Source organism: Pagrus major, chromosome 10, assembly GCF_040436345.1.
Source record: "Pagrus major chromosome 10, Pma_NU_1.0".
NCBI lineage: Eukaryota > Metazoa > Chordata > Actinopteri > Spariformes > Sparidae > Pagrus > Pagrus major.
Genome location: NC_133224.1, coordinates 13496226 through 13519862, shown reverse-complemented (window position 1 = coordinate 13519862; position 23637 = coordinate 13496226). Strand labels below are relative to the sequence as shown.

Sequence of the window (23637 nt, the reverse complement as noted above, 5' to 3'; positions counted from 1 at the left end):
GACGGATCATAACTGCTAACTCCTGGTTTCTGTATACACCGTTTTCATCTCAGAACAAGCATCCAGCAGTGTTTGAAGTAGCACCTGTCAACTGTTCTCCCATAAAAGACCAGACAGCTATTTTTCAGCTGCGTCTCTGAGGCTGCGGAGATGAATGAGTTCCTGTCTTTTGACCCACAGGATGTCCACAGACAGAGGAAGTCCGATGATAAAAGATGCTATTTCAACACCATATTCCCATGTGGTCGGGGAGGGACTTTTTGTTTGCTGTCACAAAATATATATTCAAATTTCAAAAGTACTGCATGTTGGTGATTCACAACGTTCTAATTATGAATCCTCTGTATGCAAAATCATGATATACTTTCTGTTTTCCTTTATTTAATATGAAACATAAGCAGCTACCACTCATAAAAGAACAACCTCCAGTTCTACCATAACCCTGAGGGACCCTATACATCTTTGTACACCCCCTCCACCATGCCCTCCATCCACCTCCAAGAACCCACCAACCCCTTCATCATGTACCATGGCATGTCCTCCCACGCCTCTATCCATATTATCTGTTACCTCATTCTGTCAGCCCACATGAACACAATCACTTAAGAGACGATTCCCAATCATCTGCTAGATCTGTTAGCTATCAATTTTAAAGCAATGCAAGTGGGTTGTGCTGAAAAACTAATTTAGTAGTGCTAGAGTCGTCTCAGGGGAGCGATGCTGTTATAATCAGAGTAAATACCATCTCATCAGTGCAGTATGTTATTGAGCTATAATGAGCATCAAAGCACAGTTTTGTCAGGTGTGTGTATGTGTGCATGTGTCTGCAGTTAATCTTGCATACAACTGGACCCATCAGCCCAATATTTTACTGCACATTTATGACTGTGTGCACAAGGACCTCTTGTGGTTGCGGTTATTCACAGTTTTTTAAAAACCTATTTTATGGACTGCTTTGTTTGATTTTTTACAGCCATGACTACACTGTATTCCTCTTAACTAGCTGGCATGGGGTTGCAAGTGATCAACAACTTGTTCAGTTTGGTTTCCACTAGACACTCTTGGTCTACTACCGAGTACCTATTGATGTAAGATCAACTGTTGTATAATTTCGGTAACTTGAGAGTGGGCTGTGTTGTAAATTCAAATAATGCATTTCTGGCAATGGACTTGGCAAAAAGCACTTCTGTCGCAGGCCATATTTTGGCCGTTGTTGAGGCTCAAAAACCCACATTCATAGAAAAGTTCAATCTAATCTTGAACCAGTGCATCTGCAGATTAATTCTGTATGTTATGATCATGCCTCACATTATATGAGATGAATAAATCCCCCATTTTCATTATCTTCTCCCCGCCATCTTGGCTTTAAGCCTGGATGAGATCGTCACTATACTGACCGTACTCTTCTAGTTTGGAGTGTTTGTGTCCGCCTCTATTCTTTATTTGGACCCCCATCAGCTTCCACAAAGTGCTTCCTAGTCTAGACACTACTGTAATAGTGACTGTCTGCTGTTTAATTCTTGAAGAATGGTGCAACATGATTGTTAAGAATGGAATTTGTGAGTAAGAAAATCAAACTATGAGCTTATAGATGCTAAAGTGGTCAAGCAACACCTTATTACACAAACATGATTGTTGATAAGAATGATATTTGAAAGTTTAAGTTCATTCTTGATCATGCTAATAGTACAAATCAAGGTTATATTGAGGTCCATCACTCGATTTTTCCAAAGCTTTCATCCACATCACATGGACAGTGAATGGAGATGGTTTCTCAGGAATTCCAGGCTTGGGATAGGGATTGAATAGGCTCTGTAATACCTGGTTAACAGTTGTCACCCTTGAATCAGTTTTTATTTATGTAGCCCAACATCACAAATCACAAATTTGCTTTACAGTGTGTATAGTAGGACACCCTCTATCCCTAGACACTGATATTATTATTATTAGCAGTGAGACATGAAAGTCCCCTGTCCTATCAAAAAGCATTTACTACAGTAACTACAGACCAACACTAACGCTCCATCTCAGTAATGGAATCATTATGGTCCCATGGGTGTCGAACCTGCATTGGTGTAAGTTTTGACCGATGATAATGGTTCTTTGCCTGATTGAGTGATATGTGTTTGCACATGAAGTGTGAGTGTGTGTGTGCACGAAAAAAACCTCAAGGTGTTCTCATGGTCAAACATCAATAACGTCTTTAACCCTCTGCCTAACCTCTCTATGAACAGAAGGGCAGTTTAGTTTTAGAAAACCTGAATTATTTATATTGATAGCTGATATAAACCCCCTTTTAATGCACCCACAAGGTACCACTTGAGATATACCACAGGACTTAAATGAGTGTAGCAGTTCAAATAAATCCTGTTAGTTCTTATTGAAAAGTGAAAGTCATAGATTAACTTGAATCTACTAGGGCTGCCCCCTTGATCTTAGTTGACCAAGTTTTTGTTGCATTAGCATCAGTGCATTAGTCGCAAGAAAAGAAACCCCTCACGCTCAGTGTCGGAGTGGCACCTTGATACAAAAGTACCAGGGGAGGGTTGTAACACACATCTCTTCTCTTGGAACACTGAAGTCACTAACTGCTGCTAATTGTTAGTTAAGTGAAGCTTGCTCTACAATGAGTTTGAGTTACAGACGGACGCAAGGCGGAAAACTTTTGAAAAGTTTGGTCACCTTATCCAAAATGGAAAGAGAGGATGTGCACTATGACACAAAAAAATTTGAATGTCCAATTTTTGTGCTTTGGTGTCTTGATGCAAATGTCAGAACAGGCCATTATGATGTGTGGAAGGATAATGTATCAATCCACTATAAAACATTAAAGTAGTCAAATATTTTAAAACCACTTTCCCAAGAACATCCTACAAGATGTGTATTTTCTTTTCACATGCTAGTTTGACATATGACATTTACTATGATTGCTATTTAAACCTATCTGATCAGCTCTACACTTCCTTTGCTGTCAGGCTACCCTGACCCTTTGCTCCAAGTTTACTAGACAGTGGGACAGAACCAGAAACATAAGGGCAAAAAACAGTCTGTGCCAACATCATTCCTACCACATCAGCTCAATCAAAGTCTCCGCACACCACAGAGTCACCAGTAAATCGTGTACTCAGTGTGACTTTTGTTTATTGGACTGGTCCTCATGACTGTTGCCAGGACAGGACTGTTTACATCCTATCAGGTTTCACTGCCCCCTCGCACATTCCTGGAATGCTAATGGACTTAGAGGAGACTAGATAATGAGCAGGTCTAAATAAACTCTCCCTGGTCAAACACAGTCCTCTCCACTACAAGAACGCAGAGCCATTTTTGATGATAATAATACATAATGTGTACATGGAGATTAGAGGTGGACAAAGTGAGCACGTTAGCACTTAGAATAATACGTTCTGTGGATTGTAGGCTAATTAGGTAGCAAAAACCATTGGACTCACATAACAGCTAAGTTAAAGTTGCATTATCAATATTTTTTGATATCACAAATGGATCAAATGACTATGTGGAATGTCAAAGATGTTGCATATAGTGACAATCACATGTAGGGGTGTTACCAGCTTTGCAGTTTTCCTCAGTTCTTTACAGCATTTTAGCATTTTTTAGCTTAGTGTTTCGGTATATGCCCTGCAAACTTCACTCTCGTTAACATCGTTTCCATTAACAGCAGTAGCTGAAAGGCTCTGATAAACATATAAGTTTAGCAATAAACAGCAGACAGACACTGATAGCAACCAGCTGATGAACATAGTGGAGTATTTAGCAGCTAAATAACCAGTTCCTCAGGAAGTGATGGAGACCAAACCAGTTGTCTGTCTATGTTATATTTTAAATTCCAACAGTCTAATGCTACATAGAGACCTTTTTCAAGGCCTGCACTTTGACTTGGTATAGCAGGAAAATTACAGGGGTTACTAATAACATCAGCAATGGCTCCATTCCTTTTAAACTGCAAGAGACAACTTTCGTATTCTGAAGTAAACACTCTGTCACTGTATAATGTCTGTAGAGAAAATGACACCATCCACGTATAGACTGGTGTCCTTTAAGTCTCGCTTTCACAATGCTATTCGGCGGTCTGCCATCAGCGGAATTTTTCACCATACAAAGGAAGCACGTGTGCAATCGCACAACTAAAACAGGAAGATACATTGTCTCCCCCGGTCACAATGCCCAGGTAACGGTGGAACAACTGGAATAACTGTGGAAACTCTACACTGCAAAAGAAAAAGATGCCCGCTGATGGAGTACGCAAAGAAGGTGAAGAGGGAGAGAGAGAGAAACTGAGAGACAGACGGACATTCACTTGATGGAGAGCGTCTCCGGTGTTGTGTCAAAGTCTGTTCCCCTGCTGGTATGTGTTTCCTGTGACCTGTTTCATAGGTTTAAAAGATTAAACTTTATTTTAGAGTTTGTGTTGTGTTGTTTCTTATTGGGATTAAATGACCTTGGCTATTGTCACTGTGTTTTACATGGTCTTTTACAATGTCTTTGCACACTTCCACCATGAATCAAAGACATAGTTTTTTGTCTGTATTGTGCTCGATAGGGAGTGTGTGAGTGAATGATGTTATCCGTCTCCTACCTGATTGCAGGTGCTGATGTCCACTCCCCCTTTCAGATATTCCAAAACTTTGTCGATGTTCCCTGCCCTCGCCGCTCGCAGGAAACTGGTGTTACTGTCCGACTGGAGGAGACAGAAGAAACACATTTTCAAAAACAGTCCACATTATGTCCAAACCACATTCATATTTTGTCACTGGCTGTCAAACAGAATTGTAACCAAGTCGTTCCGGCTGAATGAGTCTCAAAGTAATCCCGTTTAATGGCTATTAAATGATAGATGAGTATTTTTCCTGTAAAGCCATGATGAAGAACCATTAACCTGACATGGACTCAAACAGCCAGATTCATACAACACTTGAAACAAAAGCTTCAACCACTGGAACATGAACAAGGTACGCAACAATATGAATACTACACTTCCCATAAAACAGTTCCATTCACTAAAGTGGACTGTCACACTTCTCATACTGTGTAACAACCTGGTTTCAGACAAATACGACATCAATGCAACCATTACATAATCTGTATAAACCAGACTGAAAAGTGAACTGAAAGTAATATATCACTATTTCAATATAGCAAATGTATTGTGCATTGTCCTGTACGTTACAATAAAAGAAAAAATAAACTAAAATAAACTGGTAACATGGATGCATTAAGTCATCTATAGAGGAAAAACTGGTTTCTTCAAGTTTAAAATTGGAAGTGAGCAGAATCACATGATAAATCATTTTGTGCAATAATTATTATTTTCCCTGGTGCAAAATAATGTGCATGCCCGTGATTTGGGAAGGACATGTCCCCTGTTTGTTTTTGGATACTGACTGTGCAGCAGTTGGATACAGACCAAGACTGTAAGGAGGCAGAATGATTCAGCAGTTTCCTCTCAGTGCCTTCACTAAAGCTAAATCTTGGCTCACACTCACAGCTTGTTCAAAGCTCCCAGCTCTCTGCTCCTGTGGTGGAAAAACACCGTCTGATGCTTATTTTTACTGCATTCAAACTGCGTTACTCCTTCCACAGGGAGGTCAGAGTTCAGATACAATGATACTGTAGCACCACATGGAGGATGGTGGAGACTCACTGACTTGCTAATCAGCATTTGTTTTCTAGCTGAGGAATGGTCTCTCATTGGCAAGGTCATTTTTCTATTAGTAAGCTTTTTCAGTGTCCTTTCCTTTATCACAGTCTGTCCCAGGCTCAGTCACCTACAGCATTACGCTGCTGACATGTCCTCACACAGAAGAATGCAGCACTGATGATGTATGAAACAAGCAGTGACACTGCAGCACTGATGTCTACTTCACACACGTCCCAGCTAATGTTTCTGGCTGACCTGCAGTCAGCTGCAGAGGACTGCACTGCATCACTCAGACTCACAGCTACTGGAGCTTTCTGCAACATCGCCACAATCACCTTGAAGTTTACATTACCAGCAGTTTAACACTAAAGCCACAACCACAGAAGTCAAGTTGCAGAGACTTGAAGCCTCTTCGAGATAGATGGTGCAGTTGAATTTAAGATTCATGAGTTCTGTCGTATATTCAAAAACTACAAAATATATTTGAACACTAATACCTCATTAACATGGGCGGATCCATCTGGAGGGGGCCCAGGGGCATAGATGAGATAAGGGGCACCTACTGACCATCAACACAGTTTTGTTGGTGAATATAAACCCTGTACATTTTTAGGCAGACCGCATGTAATAATGCAGGGTACACCCCTTATAATAACAGCTGATTGTGCTTTACTATTGTTTCACAACAGCAATTTGGGCTTCAGGGGCCCATGATGGTTAGGGTAAACAGGGAAATTCCCCCACTTACTGTAAAGATATGTCTCAAACAGAGAATGGGGATGTGGTTAATAGTCGTAAGTAATTCATTCACATCGCAACCAGACTGACGTTCTAGCAAGATAAACATCATTAGCATGGATAGCGATAGCATGGATATTAGCAAGGACAGAGATAGCTGTCACTCTTACATAAGTTCCTCTTGTGTATTGAGGAGCTGCAGAGTTTATTCATGCTATAATGGTGTAAGCTGTACTGTGCATTTACTGCCACTGGACAACTTCTCTGCTCAACTTTCCTCTCTGCTCTGATCAACAACATCTGTCTGCTCCAGCTACCATCTCTCTCTCTCTCTCTCTCTCTCACTCTCTCTCTCTCTCCCTTTACCACACTGCCCAATTCATTAAAGGAGCAATGCAAGTCTTTCATGACATATACGTGAGCCAGTGCATTATGGGAGACACTGCCAGTGCTTCTATGGCTCATCAAACTTTCTTCTCAGTGTGCCAAGCTTTGAGGAAGCCATATGACAGGAACATTGGCAGGAAGTGACTCCATTATAAAATATTAGAGAAATGTGGTGGTCCAACCTTCCCCCTGGACAGCTTCAACATTAGATAAGGTACTATCATACTAGTATCTATTGATACTCCTGCACATGGCATTACTTGCAGATTTGATAGGGCTAGGCTAGCACTTTCATCCTGGAGAGTGCTTTTATAAAGTGATCACACTGAACCGACACACCACCAGCCAAGTCAAAAGGTCAGAATAGCAGCCGTTTTATCACATCTGGTCACACGCTGAGTTCTACACCCTACACTAAGGAGTCAAGAGCGTGATGTTCTTAACTGCAGCAGCTCAGATGAGTCAGTACATGGCCATTTCGGTTGACTATCGAATGTACTGTATGTTGGGAATGTGAGGTTTTGTGATCTCAGAAGAGCTCACGATAAATGAATAACGCTGCAAACATTGCATTATCCAAATCAAAACCTGTGTCTGTGCTGCTGTATCACGTGCATGTCCCTAATGGAAAGCATGGAGAACCCAGGCACGCTCACTCACAATGAAATAGAAAAGTTCTGGAAAGACTTGTTCATATACAGTATGTCGTACATGTGCGTACAGGGTTAGCATTGTTTTCTCGCAGCACTGCACAAAGCAGCCATTACCACAATGAGGCTGATAATATCCTCACATTCCCTCCAGGGCTGCAGAGTCACATTATGCAAGACCTTGCCCTAATCATGGTTCTGTGACTGGCTGGTTGCTATAGTTACACTTCGACCAACAGGACTCAGACAAATGTGGCTTTTTTATGGAAAACACTTAACATTACAGAGAGAGGGGGAATTGTGGCAGCCAGCTTCCTACAGAAATAGTTTCATAAATCCTCGTCATAAGGAGCTTAGTCAGTTTGTCACTCTCTTTGATGGGAAAGTGTTATGAATGTGCTGTGCAGATCAGAAAAACTGCTGTAAACAGCCTGCAGTCACATCAAGGTCATGTTTGGGGTGAGTTGGCAATAAACTGGAATAAAAAAATAAAATCTTAGTCAAACAAGAAGGTCTTTGCTCTTTCACCACTTTTAAAGAGTAGATTTTATAATGGGGATAGGTAGTTTAATAAAGTGAAAATAAAAATCACATATAATCGTGTCATGTGTCCATTCTGTAATAAGTCTGTTTCAGTTTATGTCTAGACACATCACTTCATGACTCAATCAAACCTGCCAAGCATGATAAAGCACAGTCCTAAAGCTCCTCCAGCAACACACTGCATCAAACATTCATTTACAAAGTCAGTCAGTTTATCTGTGGAGTGTAAGGAGATTTATCAATAATGCAAACCAATCCCGCCCCCCTCACACACACACACACACACACACACACACACACACACACACACACACACACACACACACACACACACACACACACACACTGTTAGACACCAGTGCCCAGGCTGGGAGCATCCTTGCCCCTCCCAGTTACCACGGAGACGAGCACTGCCCTCTCTGGAGGTAACCATGACAACAAGGCTTTCTATCTGTCAGCAGAGTTAGTAAAGTAAGCATAGAAAACATGAAGGGTATAGAACTGACTACTGGGTTTATAGGTGTGTGTGTGTGTGTGTGTGTGTGTGTGTGAGAGAGAGAGAGAGAGAGAGAGAGAGAGAGAGAGAGAGAGTGTTATAAGAACAACAATAGGTCATTTTCCGATGGCTCCCAAAACGACATAACGTACACTATATGATGTTATGTTATGTTGTGTAATGTTATGTTATCTTATGTTGTGTTATGTTACGTTATGTTGTGTTATGTTATGACATGAATGTTGTGAAACATTTGCAGTTTGGTTAGTTTTAGGCAACAAGAATCTTTAGTTAGGTTTAGGAAAAGATGGTTTTCTTAAATTAAATACAAAACATTACGTTAGGTTAAATATGTGATGTTACGTATGTGATGAAGTTAAGTACATTATGTAAAATAAGTAACTTAATGTACATTTTAGTTTCACAGCTCAATGGTTCAGTCTTATTTCCAGCAACAGCAGGCAGCTTTTTTCAAAAGAAGGTACATAAGGACATAGAGGAGGGTCCAGTAGCTAAAGAGTCAGACTGGTGATGGGCAAACCAAATATAAATAACTGAGAGTGAACACTGGAGATTTGTAAAAGGGTCAGAAACACAACTCCAAATAAATATGAGCGAGATAAAGTTAATAGAGGTAGCGATATTTCACCCGTGTGTGTCTGTCAGCTTGTTTTAGAGTTCTTTGGGACAGTTTAGCACAAAATCAAAAATACATATTTTCCCTCTTACCTGTAGTGCTATTTATCCATCTCGATTGTTTTGGTGTGAGTTGCCAAAATTTGGAAATATGGTCCATAGAGCTGTCTGCCTTCTTTCAAACATACAGTAATGGACTGTATCACTGTGCACAAGGAAGGAAAGCACAGGGAAAGGGGCATCTAAACATGGTCGAGGCTCGTGCTCATGACGGTGCAGGACTTTAACATGTATCCTCCTCAGACGGGCTGTAACGTTAGCTAGCCTCTCTTCCATAAGTAGATGCACACTTCCTTCTGCGCAGTGATACAGTTGGCAGAAACAAGTTATTTCCTACGTAAAACTTCCCCACAACAAGGTCTGTGGATTATCTTGATTAATGGGGTCATGATTTCTGGAAGAAGACATTGAGTTCTTCTCTATTGGAGAGAAGACAGACATCTCTACAGCTGATATCTCCAAAACCACTCCAATCCAATAAATAACACTACAGGTAAGAGGGAAAATATGTTTGTTTTGTCTTTTATTTTGGAGAGGAACTGTCCCTTTAAGCCAAAGCCAAGTAAGCTAATAGGAGTACGCTCTCATCACGTATACCAAGAACGGAACGCATTACTTTAACTGCCAATTGCTATACCATTAATCAACACCGCAAATTAAACCAAAACCTACTTCTAACTTGAAGGGTTTCTTTAACTTGAATGACTTCAAAGAGGACATGTGACCCACATCAGAACCAGAGTGACACATTCACACACATAAGTTGCAGCTGTGTCCTTGTTTATTTGATTGAAGGAGCACATTCTATTCTGAGCTATCAGGACGGAATAACAGTATCTGTGTTTACTAGCAACTGCACTTCTCTCTTAGTGCTGCCTCTGTGTGTGTGTGTGTGTGTGTGTGTGTGTGTGTGTGTGTGTGTGTGTGTGTGTTTCTGATATTCAAAGCTCCATTGGGCTGCCTTGCACACATTAGACCATGAACACACCCACTGTTTGGCAATTACAACAGCACTTCAATCAATGCAGCCGATATCATAACAATCGCCAAACCCCCACAATTAGCCAATTAAAAGGCTGCTTTTATTTTACAGTCGGAGGCGTGAGCCTTTCATATTAATAATCACATACTACAGAGTATTCCTGCAGAGTGCTATAAATAGCCTGCTCTAATTCATTATCATCAAGCTGACATAACTGGAACTATAGTAGGTCCAACTATATACCCCACCTTCACCTTCACTGAATTTCCATTACCTTCGATACCAGCCTTGGAAGACAACTCAGAAATGTCCCCAGGCTGTTTCCAGCCAATCAGAGCTGTCCCTGTGGACCTCTTAGCATACAGTGCAGGACCTGGAGGATTATTTGTTTCAGATACATTTAGATATAATGACATAGGGCTGGGGAATTGTCCTTGTTGAGGTTTTCTACAACTGAAGCAATATAGGTGTATACAGTATATACTTTGAACTTACAAATACAGTACATTATGTAAGAAGGACCATTCTCCAATGTCTCTTTTCACACTATTCTGACAGAAAATATCTTAAAAAGAAGACTTTTAAAGAATTACTTTTCCAATGCATGTATGTATTTATCAAGTATTGGCTATCTTCATTTGTGGTGCAGGACTATGTTTCTTATTATGTCCCTGTAAATGTTACACTTACAGCTCATACGAAGGAGAAAACGGCAGGCAATTTAAAGCTGCCCATGGCTACAGTATATCAGTGTGCAGTGGGTCAGGGGTTATGGGTCAAGACGTATAGCTCTCCAGAATAGATCGTGTCCAAATCAGGAGGTGGGTGGGATGTGCCTTTTCGAGAAGATGTAGGAGTTTTAATGTCACACCAACAACCTACACAGAATAAAAAGCCAGCTGATTTCACAAGCTGGTTGTGTTACCAGAGTTACCAGCACATAGATATGGGGCTGAGAAAAATAGAATGGCTAAACCCAACGTGATCCTCGGTTTAGCAGCTTGTGAACAGGCCAGGAAGTCATATGTTTTCTCTGATGTTCCAATAGTCAACACCCTTTCAGTGCTCTGGAAGTTTAGCTCTCTAAAACAGCCACAGAATGTGCCATGAAAACCAGCAAGCACCCTTGCTACTACAGTATCAGTAGTGAATGGGAGTAGTGTCACTGACCTCCTGCTTCTATACATTAATATGTCAGAAGAAGAGGTGTACAAACTATATGCCATCACTTCATACTTACAAAAATACAGTACGTTATCTGTCATAGCACTTCTGAAGCCCCCCACCAGCAGGACAGAGAGCCCTCTGTGCTAGGGCTCGGTGATATAGCCTTAAAATAATAATGCAATATTTTTAGTCTATATTACCACACAATATGCTATATTCAAATACATAAATTTACCTTGTACCTCCATATTTTCAACTGAGGTGACAAAATCATATATCACACTATTTTTGACCAAATACCTCAACTAATGGACAAAATATGAACACAGTAAGATTTCTGATCAATAACCATCAATAATGTGGATATAATGGCTAAGTGGATAAAGACAAGTATTAGAACAAGTAGAGCACTTATGACCTATCACCATATAATGACATCCAACATTTAAGACCGCATATCATGGTTTTTCAAATGGACCTTGTGTTTGCTTTTGAGCCAGTGAAGTAGCTCCATGGATGGCACCATCAGTCAGTCGGTCTGTTGGATCTGTTGTAATTATCCATTCACGTGTTAATCAGCTGGTGTAACGGACCGTTGTAGTGTGTCGAGGGAGAAAACTGACTGCTGAGGGTCAACATGTGTGACTCCACCACACACAGGCACACATTTACTCGACGGTCCAGCTCTATTTGTTGTACTGCTTTGCTGTTTCACTTACTCTTCTCTCATCCACTCTCTTTCATCCCATCAGATAACAGAAGCTCAGCTGGAACCTGTGCTGCCAGGGGTCACTGCAGGCTGTCAGGTCACCGCCTCCTCCTCCTACACTGGCCAATTACAGCGGCCGTCACTGAGTTACACTACAACCATTCAGGTGTTTTTCAGGTCTACAAAAACTGTGGTATGAGATATGAGAGTTTGAACTGCGCTTTATTTAGTCTGAACGTAACTTTTAAAGACCATATGGGTCGTTGTGAATGTTTTAGCTAATTCTTATTCCTGTAAATTCCCACTACTGCTGACTATTTCAGAAGACAACATGTTTTACAAACGATTTTCTACCTCCCAGGCTGAAATTAGCTCAAACAGGTAATGAAACACACACACAGGCCAGGTCCACCTGTTGAATAGAAGTGTAATATTTACTGTCTTTAAGCTCTGGTTTGTTCTCCACGTACATCTAAGAAAAGTATATATGGCTTTTTAGCTGCTAAATTCTCCATAATGTTTACCAGCTACTCATGCAGCCTGCTGCAGCTGGAAACAATGTTCATAAGAGTCCGAATCTGTAATTTAGTCCCTAATACAACCAAAACAATGAACTGAAAGAATCTAAAAAGCTCTGTAGAGCCCAAGGGAACCGCAAAGTCAAGTGGTTATTATCTGGTGGTTCATCACTATATGGGCAAAACTTTGACCCATTAGTGCAGCTTGAAGCTTGTTTTGTTAAGATGATGTTATTTTAAATGGTAATGCAGTAAACTCTCGCCATGTCCTAAACTACACACTGATTGTAAGCAGGCTTTTAGTGTGTTCACAAAAGTGACAAAAAAAGGGTATGATAAAATCTAAAAGTATGTATACTAAAGTATGTTCATGGAAAACATTGTGCTATAATCATTAGTTTGTACTACATACTGGATCATGTGAACTAGTTCTGTACCTTTAAAGACTACTGTTCACCAGGTAAGTTTTGGGCACCAGAGTTTTCCTTTAGCACTTGAATGCACCAACAATGACATCTTTGCAAAATAGTCCCTGCTTGTAACTGCATCACTAAAAGACAATTATGTTGTGTTTTAAGTATCTGCAGGTTGATTTTTATGCTAACGTTTAAAAACTTGCCTGACAGGTAGTACATCAATATAAAAAGACAAAAAATTGTGATCATTTCAGAGTAAAAACATGCAAATCCACTATCATGATGCTTATGAAGCCCTGTAAACAATTTTAGTGTCATGATCCTGGTTGTGTTTCTGTGATTTCCTGTTTTATTTTGAAGTTTTGCCGTCTTGTGTCGTGTGTTGCTTTTCTTTTCCTCATATTGTGTGATTTTCCCTCCTTCCAGTGTTTTTCTGTTCCTTTCCCTCACCTGTCCTTTCCCCGCCTCACTCCACCTGCACCTCATCCCCTTGTTTGTTTTGTTTGCATTGAAGTGTGCTTCATTCTGTCTTTGTCAGTTCGTTCCTGCGTTCCCCTTGTGTTCCCCTTATGTAATCCGCCTGTGTGGTTCCCTGTGTATATCTCCAGTCCAGTCAAGTGCCTTCCAGTGTTCTCCAGCGTCTCCCTGTTTTACCCTGTGGTACGTTTCTGTTTTTTTGGTCCTCTTGTTTTCAATTAGTTGTACTTTGTTCATCTTAGTTGGTACTTTGTTTAGTCTTTTGTCTTTCTATTTTGTTTTTTGGTGTTTGCTCTTCTTGGTTTTTGTTGGATTCTTGATTTTCGCATAATTTCAGCTTTTTGTTAATAAAGCTTGTCCAGTTGTGTTATGCTTTTGGGTCCTAACCTTCTTAAGTGTGACCACCTTGAGTCTATTGTTGGCTTATCATATGGCCAAACAATAGCAGCCCCTATTTATGTAAAAGTTTAAAACACGTATTTTTGATGATCAGAAATAGTTTGAGATACTACATTTATAGCATTGTATTTGGCTGCACGGAGAAACAAGTTCCAGTATCTTAAAACTAGACATTAAGGCAGGTCAAATACTGTCTCAAAAATGTCACTTAATTCGGGAAATATCATTTAGAAACAAATAAAATGCAGAAAAGCCACACATTAAGACTCAGCAGCAGACTCAATGAGTGATATTTTTTGCCTTGTACTTCCAGCAGTAGCAGTAGCAACATGCTGCTAAAGTCATTACATCTCTTTTCAAATTAGCCACAAGAGTCCACATGCTGCTGTGCAGGGATACTTTAGGAACAAAAATGTCACACTGACCTTTAAAGGGAGAGGAGAGATAACAACACCCCACCCCATCCCACACACACCTACACCACTAATACACACAAGCTCCAAACCTAAACACCTGAACCATTTGTCTATTAATACCTATTCTAAGATACAGATGAGGATTGATTCTGAAGTCAGACGTTCAAAGTATGTCACACATGCTCTCATTAGAAACTGGAAATGTACCAGGTCAATTCAAGGTGTTACATGCAAGTTGTGCAGTTTGTCAGTACCAGATACAAACAACAGTTCTGCCATCCATGATTGTATCCACATAAAAATAACTCTAAAGTCACGAGTTGAAGTGCTTCAAAGTTTCTGCTTTAAAAAAGTTACTTGAAACCTTCTCATCTATAAAAAATCTCCTAAAATGCCCCAAAAAGAGCACTTCAGGAGCGTCCCTGTTGCCTGGAAGTGCCGGCTGCACCTGCCAGTGAGGGCTCTTACCAGCATCAGTGGGGGCTGTACAGGAAAATGCTCCACACAGTAGTAGTCTGGCAAAGCATTCAGGTCCAGGTTAGACAGGCTTCCGGTGGTCCTCAGGCCCTTGTCCGAGCCACACACCTTACACATGGCCGCGTTGCCCATGCTGCAAGGTTTACAAGTCTATCCCATCAGAACGTAAAAGAAGGAATCTAAGTGAGCGCATCTAATCACTCTGATAATCCACTCTCTGTCCCTGCTTCCTCTACCCTCCCCCTAAAAACCTCACAGGCTACCATCCAGGGGGCGACCCCCTCAGTCCAGCTACACCTCACTTCCCTTTGGCCTCAGCCTAAACGCTCTTGTCCCTGTTACAGCACTTAACTGGACTTGTGTCCTGTGACTGCTGCCAGCACAGTGCTAGCTCTTCCTCAATGCTAATTCCAACTCTCTGACCATTGACCAACACCCCCTCCCCACTCCACCAAACAGGCTATTTTTACACCCACCAGCCAAGCTATGCATGTAGAGAGAGAGAGCAGGGAGAGGGTGGTCGGCATAGGGTGGCATGCCAAAACAGGAAGGGGGAGGACACACAGTAGATACACAGAGCAGGGACTGACACAAGGCCTATATGTGCTTATAATTTGTGATAATATGCTGTGTTTGTCACATCAAGCACTTTATATTCCAATTAGACACTAAAACTCCAGTGAAACCCAATATTATATCCATCATCCATCAGTGGTACCCCTGCTCAAAGACAGGCACTGTTGGATGACCAATAAATACCATAATAAATGACTCTTATGGACTGATACAGTATTTGATTTACAGTGAAATGGACATTTCCAAGGTCTTCTTTCCCTGTGATAATGGTCCGTCGACTCAAATTACAGCCTTTGTTGCCACATTGTGTTATTCTAATAGTCCATGTGAGTCATTCTTTTGGTTACATGTCCTGATACCTAAACAAGTGAATGGGTCCATTACCTATTACTAACTAAACGACACATATGACTGATGGAGAGTATAAATGACAGGTGTACCGGACCTTCACTGATATGTTGTTTAATATTGTGAAACAGTTTAGGCACCAGAACTACTTACTTAGGGTTAGGAAAATATCATAGTTATATATTTATATTGTAGTACTTTTATATTTCAGTACTTTATTTTTTTAGTATTTCATTTATTTTATCCTTACTTACTAATACTACTCTTGTCATATTATCTTGGTGAAAGTCTTGTGCTTGTTGCCACCTGGCACTTGATAACAGTGGTTGTACTAAGCTGCTTGCACAGATGACCTGGTAAGAACTGGCCAATGTGCTAGTTGGTGGAAAGTTGTTAGCTAGTAAACTATTATTTGCAGTTTTTTTTCCACAAGATACTGTTCTGTTAGTGTCTTTGGCAGTTAATAAACAGCCTCAGATGCACTGGAGAAGGCATACCCAGTTTGAATCTAGCCCGGGAAAAGCAAGATGAATACAATCAGATTTGTGGCCTGGCTAACAGAGATATATCTGTACTGCTAGGCGTAAGCAAATGTTTTTTAAATAATATGTGAATTATATCGAGATACTACACATGTAAATGGGGCCAAAGTCGCAATCTGTAGATTTCCACAGGTTCAGATTACAGCAAGAAAAGATTGGTGTCAGGTCTTGTGTTTGTGCAGATGTTTCACTTCATTGTTTTTGTCCTGCGATGACGATGTTTGACTGAATGGGTCAGTCTATTATTGAAGTGACAAAGTGGGACAGTATTAGCACTATCTACCAAACAGATGCAGTCTTACTAACCTGATTCTAACTCTCTGTATGTATGAAAAGTTTTCCTCACTATGGTGAAATAGCTGAAAATAACATCAGAAAAGAAATATTGGTGTAAGCCAGTACATGCACATAGCAGTAAATGATACTAGTAAAAAACACTGTCAATGTGTACTTGTGTGCTTCTCTATCTCCGAGATGAACTGTTTGGAAAAGAGTAAGAGTGGCTTTTTTCCTTATGCAAGAAAATTACGGGGGAGAACACTAGATCCATGTCACTATCTGCCATTACTGTCTTGGATATTGGCACAGTTAGACTATAGACTAATTAAAAGTATGAGCACTAGTGGTCATCGCATGAGTTGAGCCCACCTGGTGTCTGGTGTACAACACAAGCAGCATGCCTGGCTTTTAACATAGTCAAGCCCCCAAAGTGACTTTTCCTCTGTATTGTTATCACTAGACCTCACGTCATGGGCTGTTTAATGGAAGCAGACATGGTGTTTTGCTAACGCAGATTGGTGTCAGACTATAGCCCACAGCAGAGCTGCATCGATCCAGCTGGACTGAATGCAAATTAAAGTAACACAGACCTTTTCAAGGCAATTGATTGGTTCACAGAATAAATGGAATGCTGTTTAATAGAAGCTTCTGTCCCTGCTGTCTCTACACGTCGGTTTATGTCTTATCCACGGTCAGATGTATGTTGTATTCACCTCTAGTGCACATATGTCCTTGTCTGATCACATCAGGGAGGTAAATGTCCCCATTCTTCTAGGTCATGACTCACACAATACTCCCACTGTAGAAAATATCAGCCAAACAATTCTCATTCACGGAATATGTTAGCGTAGGGAGAAAGACTCCTCATTGTTGAGAGTCACAGAAACCACATGAGAAAGCAGCTTTGGAGTTTTTAATGAATGAATGAATGAATACAAACTGAGTAAACAAGCACATGATCTTCACATTTCCCCTATCTGACAAAATCACACTAAGCTTTTTAGTTGAGACAAGAAGCTCTGAAACTGAAAAACATTACGATCAAAAACAGAGTGTCTCTCTGTAATGAATTATTAATTAAAACATGTCTGGCCAATTAAAAATGAAAACTCAGATCAGATTTGGTTTTGGAGATTATCAGAATTTCATCCATCTACATGAATCTATTGTAACAAGTGACATCTAATTTCTGAGCTCGTGTGTAGTTGAGTTAAAAAAATAATTTCCATAGTCAAGAAAAGAGCAAAGCAAAGCATGAATTTCATGCAGTCATCAGGTGCTTGCAAATAAACAAGTCTATGTCATCTGCATAGCTATTACATCTTACACTGTGTTGTCATCTTAAGTGGCTGAATGGAAGTTGGGTTGGGTTATGAGAGCTGTGTCAGTTTGATTCCAGTTCCAAGTTTTCTCTTCCCTTTTTCAGTAAGTTAAGAAAATTAAAAGTTCAGGGAGCCATTCAGCTAAACAGCAAATATGTTGAGTATCCGAAAAGGGTGGGTAAATAAAAAACTACTGAACCCAAACTCTAAGCAGAAGTATGTTTAATGAAAAATGTGTGGACCAAGTATACCCTGTGGAACACCATATGGAAAGTGACGGTTATATAAAACACACTCAAAAACCTTTAAAACTGTCTCCCTGTTAGAAAGCCAATACTGACTTTGTTTTTGGATTTAAGCTGAGAGCAGGTTTGGATCATTTTAAAATATGCCTAAACCTAACTAGTTTTCACAGTTTTCTATCATTAGATGGTTGAAAGTCTTCTGAACAAACATTTAAAATATCATGAGATATGTGGTCTTACTAAGAATACCATTGCAGAGTGAGACTTGACAGGCTGACACCACTGATATACACTGATATCTAATCTAATCTAATTTCCATCTATTACCCAATCAAAGGCCTTGTTATTTGGAATTTTTTGTCACTGAATACATTTTAAAGGCTTTAATAGATCATTCCAAATGTCATATTGTCTGAGTAACATGGTTAATAACTGGTTATGTAACTTGTGACAAAATTATCTAAGATGTGACAAAATGTGAAAATGGTCATACAAAAACATCCACTGAATGAAGAGGGTATCCTGTACATCCTCAGAAGATTTAAGCCAGTTTCCCTGAATGTGAGTATGACCTGAGCAACCAATCAAAGGCAAATATGATTATTTCTAGCACATCTGCTGATTACGAGTGACAAACACATGACCAACGCCTGTCAGGTGAGGCTGTATATGATCTTTAGCTGTAAACATGTGGAGTCTGGTTCTCTACTGCAGATGTAAGGTGAGAAAAATGACCTGCTTCTCTTATGGTGAGATGTAAGTAGGTGGTCATGTTTCATAGCAGTATGTAGTAGTACTGCGCATGCACATAAGCACACGCATGTCATTAAGTTGCTGTTGGGTTATACAAGGTTATATATCCCTCTATAAACAGCGTCTGACAGCTCTGAACTAATGTTAAGTGTACATGTCAGATGGAGAAGCAAAGTAACAAATGAATACCAAGTGAGGTTGTCAGTATCATGGGTTTTTTTCTTTGAAACATGTTAAGTTGAGCAGATTTCAGTTTGAACTGGTCATTGACAATGATGTTTGGTATCTTTTCACTCAAATCAATCATGTGACCCCCGCCTTGAGGGTCGTAATGGCCATTTAAGAGTCTCCTGTGTAAGCATTAAGGAAAAAAAATTAAACCTTTGATATGTTCATCTGTCACATGCTAAAAAGTTTAACAGAAGGACAAGAAGTGGAGTCTGACAGTCAGCTGACTCAGTAATGTCAACTGGAAACCAATATCTATGTAAGGGTTGCTAACATTAGCTACCATAAGCTTCAGGTCATAACAGACCACCTAAGGCTGTAGCAGCAAAACTCCTGATTGTATTCAACTGTGCAAGGGTGTGTTTTAAAGGTTATGAATTGGACTTTTCATTTGGAAGAGAAAGAATGTGCTATTTCTTCTTTGAAGTCATGATTAGTCTTGCCTCAAGAAATCTTAAGGAGCCATTCTTGACTAAATGACATGTGCGGTTAACGCGCACACATTCATGCTAAACGCTAGCGTAGTAACAAATTGCAGATATACACACATACCGTATCACCTCAGTTCAGTGCAGCGCCATCACTAGTTAAAATACACACAATTAGACATGGCCTTCCACTGCTTTGTCACCTAATGGGCCTTTTTAGTTTCATTAACCTTCTCCTGGATGTAATTCACTTAACGTCTCCTCCAATCTCCTCTCTAAACAGCCATCATCTGCCAAAATAAGTCATTCAATTAGGTTAGCCAGTTGATGAAGACGTGTGTGTGTGTGTGTGTGTGTGTGTGTGTGTGTGTGTGTGTGTGTGGTTCAAAGAGACAAAGGTCAAACAAGACATGGTACAGGAAGGTTATATCATGTCTTCAACTCATCAGAAGTTTAAACAGGAAAGTCACAACTTTCATTTCTCCGCAATGCTAACTGAATTACTCCTCCTCTCCCCTCCCATCCCACACAACCCCTCCTCCTCCTCCTCCTCTTCCCCTCCTCCTCTGTGCTCCCTCTGTGGGTTGGTAATCCACTGGGCGGGGCAGGCATAGACAACAAATGCTTTTAATCTGTGATCGACCATATGGCTCACTGGCTGCGGTGGGAGGAGGGGCGTTGGGTAAAGCCACTTGTACTGCATTATGTTCCCGCTGTGGGGGAAAATGTGATGATGTGTGTGTGTGTACAATAGCTGCATGGACGGGTTTAATGGCGGTGGAAAGGAAACAGAAATGCTTGATAATATAGGGCGTTGTACATTAGCAGCTAAATGCTAACGTAGGGTTTAACACTTACAAATTACAAAAGAAATCACTGAAGTATCCTTCATTTTATAAGTTTCATAGCGTGAATGTGCGACAGTCAATGGGTCATTCAATAAACCTGTTTTTAATGCTAACATAAGACCACCAGCTAAAGCTAACACTAGCTTGAGGCTGAACTAGTGCACAAGTCAGATATAAAAACTAACAAGAAGTGCATCCCATGTAACAGAGATGTGTAATGCAGCAGGGGGTGCAGTCAGTTATCCAAGTAAACACAAGTCTGGGATTTAATATTCAACACACTGTATCAAGCACATTGCTGCCACATGTACATATACGCATTAATCAGTGTTAAACACAAAGTAAACCCAGTTTTATTTTGATTCGTGCTGCAGGGTCTATACATAAGGAACAGTCTACAGTTTAACACAACTGCTATGAAAAAAAGATGAATTATAGAAGTTGGAGGCCAGGTTGCTATGGAAACACAGATTTGGAAAAGGTTTATACATGGATTTTTCTTTTGCCACACAATAAGAGACCTGCAGAAAATGGCTTCTTCTGTGTCAGACCTCAGTAAGACATATCTGACTATACTACTGTATAGACCTGAAAGTGACAGGAGAGTGACATGTTGGAATCATATCAGAGAGTCCAATGAAAAGATGTTGCTGGGTGGATTTTTCTCTTTAGGTTGTGATCTGGCTGTATGGACTGGATTTACACCAGGAAAAGATCCAATCACAATGCAAACTACAGAATGTACAGAAGTGATCTGGCCAATCAGATTGCGTTCCAATTGTAATGTGTGCTTTTACAGCTACATTAACCAAGCCATTAAAAAACAACTGCATGACTGATTGACTATGAAAACAGCTCATTACAACCCAGATTCACATTTGTTGTTAGACAGCGACCTCTAGTGGCTGTAGTAATTATAACGACAGCAAAGGAGGAATTCATGAAGAGTGACAAAGTCTGCATAGGGTTGAGGTTGGGGATGGATGGTCAGGTCAAACAAAAACAGGAACTTCACATAGGAGGCCACTTTTTTTGTCCAGTGTGAAAGCAGTAACAGTAAGTTATTTTACCTTACTAACATCGTAGGGTGATGTCATCTACATAACATAAATTAAGTTATGTAAGTAACGTAGCTATGTTTGTAACTAAAGTTACAGGTGTACCATGGTCATTTTAACCTAAACTGCAACGTTTTCCTGAACTTTAGTGAGTAGTTTTAGCGACTAAATCTAATCTAAAGTCCTAGTTTTGTTGCCTTAACCTTGCTGAGTGATATACACTGTTCAGCCACAGCATTTAAACCACCTACAGGTGATGTGAGTAATATTGATCTTCTCGTTACAATGCAATGTTCTGCTGGGAAACCTTGGGTCCTAGTATCTATGTTGATGCCACTTGATATGCACCAACCACCCAAACACTGTTGCAGACCAATTACTACCTTATGGCAACAGCAATCCAAATTCCCCAGATCACATTCTGATCGAGCATCTGTGGGACGTGCTGGAACAAGTCCAGAGGCATGTCATGGAGGCGCCACCCCCCAACATACAACCCAAAGGATCCACTACAAACGTCCCGGTACCAGACCCCCTGTTTCAGCAAGTTGCTACTGGACCTTCATCAGGTTAACCTCACATTACGTCACATACCAGAACAGTGAATGCACAGTGAACGGTGAAAACATAGATGACTTTTCGGTGCTGTACATTACATAATATATATTGTATTAATACCTTTGTCATCATCTTCTTCTTTTGTTTTTTTGTTTCTTTTGTTGAACACCAAGGCCAGTTCAGGTCTGACTAAGGCATATACATGATAGAGTAAATCGACTTCCAACAGCATTAAATGAGTGTGTTAGTCTGACTTTGAGAAATTCGATTTAGTACAATTTCAGTTGCACTAACACATTTACATGGACTTAAAAGTTTGGTTTAAGTCGGACTAACACAATAGTCCGACTTTTTCTAACATCATGTAAACGCAGTGTTTGAGTCAAGCAGCTGGTTGTTCGTCAGCAGGGAGTCCCCAGCACTCATTGCTGAATGGACATACAGGCTTTACAGTGGCTGCAACTAGTGCTTAATTCTACTTGCCCATCTGGCCCATCATACCATCCAGTACCAGAAAGATAGTGCAGCAACAGTCGGGTTTTAAAGTTAAGTCTTACTGTCCAAGTCAAGTCCCAAGACCATCTTTTTGTGACTTGAGTTACAGTTGAGATACTTGTGGAGAAAATACCAATGACTTGGTGCTTGATTGCGAGAGTCAAACCACACTAGACTGGTGCTACACTATCCAGCTGGTACTGGGTATTATGATGGGCCAGATGTTGTAGTCCTGCAGCAATTGCAAAGCCTGCATGTCCGATCAGAAATTAGTGCTTGGGACTCCCTGCTGAGGACCAACCAGCCGCTTGACTCAAACACTGACTGAATTTCCAGCTTCACCAATCCAGCATACACCATGTATTCAGTGTACATACGTATGTTGTACAGATTAGCAGGGTAATCCAGATCATACACCTCCCACACGACCCAGGTCATGTGTCACAGAGGAGTCATGGTTCTGCAGTTCAGTCTGACATCCAGGTAGTAAGAAAATATGAAAGCTTTTTATTACTATATCTATATTCTCCATAAAAGTCTGAAATTATACATTTTTTATTCATAATTTTCTTTGCCTAAGTAAGCTCTGTTAACACTGTCCTCTGTGTTTTGTTCTTATTTATGTTCCTTTTAGCTGGATCCTACTGTACATTTTTCTCCTGATGGTGTCCCAGTTTCTCCAAGTGGATCATTAAAGTTGCATCATGTCTTATCTTCAACCTACAGTTAGCCAGAGACACCAAGATGGTTAGATGTTTTCCTTTTTTGAAAAAAAAGAAGAAAGAAAAAAAAAGCGATTTTAAATATTGAAAATCATATTCCAAATATCTGTAAACTGAGCACAGCTTCTGCACACCATACGACAGGTGAGTAGGAGAAGACCGAAGGATGACAAAAAACAACGTTTTGGTACTTAGACCTTATCTTTGATAAGATAACCTGATGAAGTACAACATTATCTCAAACTAAACTTGCGAAAACAATTTTGTAAACTGTTGAAATTATTAAAATGGGACCCATTTATGCCTTTATAGCCAACAGTAGGAACATGACAGGAAATGGAGAGGGCAAACATGCAACTAAAGTTAGTTGTTTTTTTTAAATAAAGTTGATGATATTAAGTTTAATACACAATCATCTACAAAATATGAACTTAAAAACTATGTATATGTTCAGATAAACCCAGTCCATTATCACTTCCAACACCTGGTGAGTGGCTAATGTCCATAT

The 23637-nt window shown here is 40.2% G+C and overlaps 1 protein-coding gene across 1 annotated transcript in view; it reads right to left on the bottom strand.

Annotated features, from left to right (window-relative positions):
• ank2b (ankyrin 2b, neuronal) overlaps positions 1 to 23637 on the bottom strand; it is a 106362-nt gene that overhangs the window by 68119 nt on the left and 14606 nt on the right. Inside the window, exon 2 of the mRNA XM_073474654.1 lies at positions 4595 to 4696. Within this exon, the coding sequence (XP_073330755.1) occupies positions 4595 to 4696 (102 nt within the window). The remainder of the gene's footprint in view (positions 1 to 4594; positions 4697 to 23637) is intronic.